This window comes from Diaphorina citri, unplaced genomic scaffold (genome assembly GCF_000475195.1).
Source record: "Diaphorina citri unplaced genomic scaffold, Diaci psyllid genome assembly version 1.1 scaffold7223, whole genome shotgun sequence".
Classification (NCBI taxonomy): domain Eukaryota; kingdom Metazoa; phylum Arthropoda; class Insecta; order Hemiptera; family Psyllidae; genus Diaphorina; species Diaphorina citri.
This window is the reverse complement of record NW_007384599.1, coordinates 5,975-13,110: the sequence shown is the minus strand read 5'-3', so window position 1 is coordinate 13,110 and position 7,136 is coordinate 5,975. Positions and strand designations below refer to the sequence as shown.

The 7,136-nt window shown below is 42.3% G+C and overlaps 2 protein-coding genes across 2 annotated transcripts in view; one reads left to right on the top strand and one right to left on the bottom strand.

Moving 5' to 3' along the window:
- Positions 1 to 19: 19 nt before the first annotated feature.
- LOC103522175 (serine/threonine-protein kinase S6KL-like) lies at positions 20 to 2,284 on the bottom strand (the record flags this gene model as incomplete). The annotated part of the gene is made up of 5 exons (XM_008487276.2): positions 2,279 to 2,284; positions 1,687 to 1,921; positions 1,167 to 1,325; positions 472 to 544; positions 20 to 70 (listed from the first exon to the last, which is right to left on the bottom strand). Coding segments are annotated over exons 1-5 (524 nt in total), but the record flags the coding sequence as incomplete, so codon positions are not given.
- Positions 2,285 to 2,637: 353 nt separating this feature from the next.
- Positions 2,638 to 7,136, top strand: part of LOC103522174 (serine/threonine-protein kinase unc-51-like) — a gene marked incomplete at its 3' end in the record, with an annotated part of 10,467 nt that continues 5,968 nt past the window's right edge. The window contains exons 1-2 of the mRNA XM_017448969.2: positions 2,638 to 2,721; positions 2,931 to 3,141. Of these exons, the coding sequence (XP_017304458.1) occupies positions 3,018 to 3,141 (124 nt within the window). The remainder of the gene's footprint in view (positions 2,722 to 2,930; positions 3,142 to 7,136) is intronic.

The following is a 7,136-nucleotide window of genomic DNA, read 5'->3' as shown; positions in this document are numbered from 1 at the left end:
TTCAATTTGAGGAACAGGCCAAGCTGTCCTGGCAGCTTTGTATGGATTGTTCAGAGTGGACTCTTGCCATCTGAAAAGCAGGGAATAAATAGGTCATATTATTATCATTATGTAGAGATTTACAAAAGTATGTAAGTAGGTATATTTTTTGAGCTTGAGCCACCAACCTCCAGATAAAAAGGAAAGTAAAAAAATCCAATGTGTTCAGAACTACACAGTTGAGTTGGTTCATCCTGGTCGGTAGTCTTTTCAGAGATTTTTTTTATTGTTCACAATACCTATATGCTACTCTACTTTCACTTACTGTCGTCTTGAGACTTTGGACCATGGTCGGGAAACTTTGCTGAAATTGGAAAGTTGTGTGAATCCACTGATCACCGATCGAGAACCTTGATTGTTCAAGAATAAGTTGGAGAGGGAAATCTGAAACAGTGTAATATGCATCAGTACCTGTGTGAAAGGGAACTGTACCTTTTACATTCAGTCCCAAAATATCTGAGCAAGTTCGCATGACTGTAGTACTCGGCCAGACCAATCTCTGGAGCTGAAATTCAAATAGAATCAATCGTCTGTTAAACAGGAGGGCGTGGGTTCGATTCCAGCCGAGGTATGGAATTTTAGCCTCATTTATTTGGGAATTTGACCACATATTAATGGAGCTATAAAAGCAACCTCCGTGGCCGAGTGGGTATCACACTAGGCTTGCACGCAGGAGGCCCGGTTTTATTCCCGGCGAGGCCGAGGTTTTTTTCGGGGCCCGCGATCTAGCGCTTACAAGGCAGACGCGCTACCTTATAAATTATAAGCTAACTAGGCTGGCTATACCAAGAACTTGCCATTCAGAAGGTTCCGGGTTCGATTTGGCATCGACAAAAAATTGTAATCGTTTTTCGATTGTAAATATTTCAAATTTCAACGGGTTACTTTCTGGTGTTTTCGTGTTGATCCAGCACCTAAATGGGAAGTATTGTGTCTCTTATCGCCCATCTTTTGGGAGACATACTACGGGATGGGCATCATGCTACGACACAGACCACACTAGACTAGTGTAGAGGTTGTTTCATTGATATGCAATAAAAACGGCGATGAAACATTCGTCTTTTTTTCAATACCTTATTAAAGGGAATTTTCAGTCCTGAAGGTTCAAAGAGTACCAAGTAACTTACCCATGTATTTGTCTGTACCACACATAGTGCTTGTTCTACCCCCAATCGACAGCCATTTAGACAGACCAAAGTCAGTGAGATGAGCGTGCCCTTCGCTGTCTAATAGTACATTCTCTGCTTTCAGGTCTCGATATATGACGCCAGCATTGTGCAGGAAATCTGAGGGGATAAGTATGGGTATAAATAAGAATACATATAAGCAACTATATTTAAGTAGGTTACTTAGTACCTACTAGTTATACCTCGATTAACATTATGAATTGACTTGGACTCGAACCACCAACCTCCAGATTTGAAGTTTTCTGTTCTTATCGGCTTAAAGGGGGAAAATGTTCGCTTCTGCGTCAAATTAGTATTATTAGTTTATGGGATAACTATTGTTTAATCTCATTTGAAGCAACCTTCGTGGCCGAATGGTTATCACACTAGGCTTGCACTCCGGAGGTCTCGGGTTTGATTCCCGGCGGGGTCAAAGTTTTTTCGGCTTTGAATGATTTTTTTAATCCCAACTGTTCATTACCTAAAGCAAGCGCTATTTCGGCCACATAAATCCGCACGACTGGCTCTGGAAAGGGTCTGTTATACTCGCGAATCAAATCCAGTAGTTCCCCACCACTATAGTATTGAGATACAAGGTAAAGCTGCTTGTGAGTCTGCCAGTAGAAGGGGGCGTTCACTATAAACGGATGGTGCCCGCACATGGATTGGATTTTAACTTCTGCTTTTACTTGAGCGATGAGATCTTCGGCGAGAATCTAGAATGAAATAATTCAATGTGTTATTTCTTAATTTTTCCCACATTATAATATTTTTACACTGGTAATGCCGCCACAGGTCGCTCAAAGTAACTCCTCAATTGTCCTCACGAGGCTGAGTGCACTCAAAACACTGAGTCCACTCGGGCACGGAGATTGTTTGGGAAATATATATACCTTGATCTTGTCAATGTTTTTATCCTGACTGGATAAGGTTTGTTCTCAGAATGGCTTGCTTTCTCCTAACCTGTCTTTGCTCTAGGGACAATGAGACCTTAGCTCTTAGCGGTGACAATTCCCTTTATGAAACCTCTTTTAAAAACCATGTGGAAACCTCAGCGGTTTTGGTGTGTCAGCTCTCATATAAACATGGGTTGTAATACTCAGCGGTTTTTTGGTGTGTCTAGGCCTTAAGACCTTAGCTCTTAGCAGTGACAATTCCCTTTATGAAACCTCTTTTAAAAAACAGTTCAATAAGAAATTTAGTTTGTAGATTACATTAATTTAGGCATGTATATCTTGTCAATGCTTTTATCCTGACTGGATAAGATTTGTCCTCAGAATAGCTTGCTTTCTCCTAACCTGTCTTTGCTCTAGAGACGATAAGACCTTAGCTCTTAGTGGTGACAATTTCCTTTATGAAACCTCTTTTAAAAAACTGTTCAATAAGAAATTTAGTTTGTAGATTATGTTCATTTATTAAACTTTCTCTCTTTCAGGCACCTTCTCAACATGTTGCCATTAAAAGAATCACAAAGAAAAACCTGGCCAAGACTCAGAACTTTGGCAAAGAAATCAACATACTGAAATAAACGGATGGTGCCCGCACATGGATTGGATTTTAACTTCCGCTTTTACTTGAGCGATGAGATCTTCGGCGAGAATCTAGAATGAAACAATTCAATGTGTTATTTCTTAATTTTCCCCATATTTCAATAATATTTTTACACTGGTAATGCCGCCACAGGTCGCTACTCAATCAAAGTCCTCAATTGTCCTCACGAGGCACATACTGAAGGAGCTCACAGAATTGCACCATGAAAATGTTGTCGAGCTTCTGCATTGCAAAGAGTCAGATCAACATGTTTACTTGGTTATGGAATTCTGTAATGGCGGGGACTTGGCAGATTATCTTGTATCCAAAGGAACCCTCAGTGAAGACACAATAAGAATTTTCCTCAAACAAATAGTACAAGCTTTGAAAGCATTTCAAGTTAAAGGTAAATACTTTGTGGGGCACACCAAGGGATGGGCATACTATGACACAGACTTGTAAAAACCAGTGTAGCATATTTATCAGCACTATGAATTGTGAATAACATACTGAAGGAGCTCACAGAATTGCACCATGAAAATGTTGTCGAGCTTCTGCATTGCAAAGAGTCAGATCAACATGTCTACTTGGTCATGGAATTCTGTAATGGCGGAGACTTGGCGAGTCTACATTCACGATTTCACCCCGTGGTCTTTTGTCATCTTGTACACCATCAGCATTAACGTATGTTTTATTAATGTTACTCTTCATTATTACGTTTTCATCATATCTTACGTTCTTTCCATCTCCCATTTGGTTTTTATTAATCTCAGATCCATATTTGCCATCTTTCGTGTTCCTTCTATTCTTTTTGACCATTCCATTGCTACTATACTTCTCCACTTTTCGTTTCCTTATGACTTTTCCTCTCTTTTTCGGATTCTTTCTTAACTTGGCTCCGGCGTAGATTGGGACTTCAAATTTCCTGTGGACCAATCAGGTTATAGAGATTTAATCAGGTTATAGAGGGGGCACGGTTGGTCCAGTGGTAACGCGCTTGCTTGCCATGCAGAAGGTCCCGGGTTCGAATCCCACCATCGACAAAAATTTGTAATCGTTTTTCAATTGCAAATATTTCAACGGGTTACTTTCTGGTGTTCTCGTGTTGACCCAGCACCTAAATGGGAAGTATTGTGTCTCTTCTCGCCCATCTGATGAGAGGCATACTACGGGATGGGCATGCTACGACACAGACCACAAGCGTCCAATGTAGCAGTTGTTTCATCGCTACGAAAAAAAAACGGGGGGGAAACACTCATCTTTAAAAAAAAAAAAAAAAAAAAAAAAAATTTTACAGAGAATAGCTATGGGTTCCGTTCAAGAGTGAACAGCAATTCAAAGTAGGCCTAAAAAAGAGCTTACAAGGACATCCGGGTTACATTAAATTTCCCGTCACAAGGGTGATGCGTGCTGTGCTAAAAAAAAAGCCTTACTGTTACCACTTGCCGCCGGAAAAATCCACAGGTTATAGTAATTAATGATAGGATACATACATCGCATGCGCATTATAGAAAAATAAAGTTCCCTGCCCCCAAAAAAAAATGAGTGTCTAGCAGACTCGCGGCACTTAACCGGCCACAGTGTCAGGTCCATGACTGTCCCCCCGCCCCAGAGTCCCACGCCACCACGCAGGCCTCACGGTCTCATGTTTTGCTTGCCCCCTCCCCCCGCTTATCTTAACATTAGGTTGACTCGCCTCGACAACTACAACAACAAAACAGAACAAAAGCTGGCTCTACCGAACACCCTGGCTCCATAGGACGGTTATCTCACCATCCTTATCATCTTTGTTAGTTCATTTTTAATGACTGCCTGACGGATTTCTAACCCAACGGTTTTTTTGCTGTGTCGAGTATGAAGAGTCTGTTGTAACGGGATGTAAAATTTTTAAATTTACTCGGACGGAGCCGCCAATCACAGTTCGGCGAGCGACCATTTGTCTGGCCCTCCCCACCCGGAAGTCAGGGTCCGGCTCATACCTTAAACAATAGGAAGTTATATGAAATTTGGAACCTGGTGTTATTATTATCATCGGATGACCCGACCCTCATTTCCCGTTAAAAGTCGAGGATATGCTCACCATTTTATGTCTTGGTAGTAGTAAAACCTCCTTTTTTTTTTTTTTTTTTTTTTTTGAGATCGGTTTATTTTATGACTGTATACGTCATTGCAAGTGCATTTAAAGGGCAATTAGGGACGGTGTTGGGATAGTTATAACGGAATTTTATTTCTGTATCCCAGATTAATCATTTAGTTGTTTAATCATAACTATTTAATTAATCATACTATTTAATAATAATTTATGACGGATTTGTCTCTGTGTCCCTGAAGTATCAATTGATACCTCTCCGCCCTGCCGCCTGGTTTACTGCCGGTCACCTGGGCAGGAAGACGAGCAAGCCCCTCCGCCTGCGTTTTACACCCTGGGTAAGGCGCGTAGATGTCGGATTGTAATTCCAGTTGTATCCCGGTCGACTCCAAGCGCTACGTTTAAAACTCGAAGCTGACTGGCTCCGGATGTCCCTTTATGGCGACTAGTCATGTCGCCCCTAACCTTTTCCCGGTGCACTTAGTCAAGTTACCTCGAATTGACCTCTTGACCCCAAATGACCCTACCATATTTCCATTTCCTAAAGATAAAAAAAAAGAAAAAGTTCAAACTATCTCGCTTGACAAATTCCACAAGTTGTGGTTATCGCTGGCCGGCAGCTAACTTGGCAGGAGTGACGGAGCTTATTGTAATCTAAATAGAGCCGGCTAGCTTATTATGTATACAAACCTATGTGGAAATATTGCCTCCCAGGAAGACCAGGTCTACACATTCTCTCCTCCTTGTCCTATCTTATTTCGAGTCGGGACGGTCGGTCAATCGAATCAACCATCGCGCAGACGGGAACATCGCGATCCGGCCGCCCCAAGCTAAGGGCGGGCCCCCGCCTAAAATAGGACTACCCTATTACCAAGCAAGAGCGCTTGCGACCGAAAGGGTAATAGGACGAAGAAGGAAGAGAGGAAGCTAAAGCCCTGCTATTCTGGTATCGTCAATGTCAAGGGAGACAGTTTGGAGAATTTTTTTTGGTCGGCAAAGCTCTTGCTTGGGATAAACAACTCCTTAAGTTCGAATCGGGACCCACCCTCAGTACCGCGAATGTTTGTGATAATTTTAAGGACGGGCTGATCCTGACTTTTCAGGTGAAATGGTCGTCAGATTTGTTCCAGAGCATATGAACAAACTACCCTCCCCGAAATTAGAGTAAACTACCGTGTTAACTTGAGAGAAGTAAGGTTCCATATGGATTGGTTTGTTGAGTTTTGGGACCTGCTCGGACCAGCTAAAGAAGACAGTATGGTGAGAACCGGGAATAGGTTCTAGTGTCACAACGGTACGACCTGTCAAACTGAGTTTTAGACCTGTAGGATAACCAGTTCATGTTATGTGGCGCTCGACGTTTGCGTTGATGCAGGACGGAACCCGTTTTTCATAGCGTAGGCTGTTGTCGGCGTGTAGGCTCTCTCTTAGCCCATTGTTTTATTTTATCTTATCTCCAGATGGAGACACCGACCTTCACCAGTTCTCGTGACTGAGAGTTGGACCTCCACGACCCAAGCTTAGGGCCGTCCTCGCCTTTAAAAAGACTGGCTTTAAAGGTAAGATACCTATCCAATACAATACATTTTCTTATACTTACTCCATTCGTTTTCGCCCAGGTTCCATTTTTTTTTTTTTTTTTTTTTATCTTATCTTGTCCAGTCTATATCGCTAGTAATAAAAGCGGCCCTATCGTGAAAAAGTCCTCTGGGGGGGGGGGTTCACCAACTAAAAGCTGTCTCCCTTGACATGGTGTCACATAGTTGAATTACAGGAATAACGGAAATCCAATTTCAGCAGGCCCATGCCTTAGCTTTGGGTACTAGGATGCCGAATGTCTCGTCCGTGGATAGAATAAGAGGTTTCGATTGGTCCGACTTAAAAGTCCGCACTCGAAGTTCAATGGCCTGTGCCGCCTTAGCATGCTTGGGACGCGCTGACACCACGGTTCAAGCTGCTTTCGCTGCTTCTCCGGCTTACCTACGCTCTTCTGCACTACAACTTATAAAACCTCTCCTAGTTTTCACTTTCGTGACTTCGCTCGATTTTTCCACCGCACCTGGCTCTTAGCTAAGTTTGGCTAACTCTTGCTCAAGTTTCCCCCTGAGAACTCTTCGTTCAATATGAACAGCCTCTCTTTACCATTCTGGACTTATCTAAAATCGTATGTACTAGAAGACCTAAGTGTGTAGTGCCTTGTACTCTTACTGAAGGCGTTCCAAACATTTCCGACAGGTGTCTCCATTAAATTGAAGCGGGAGTGGTATTTGTTTAGGTAGTTTACACTAACCCAAACTGGTCCATTGATTATA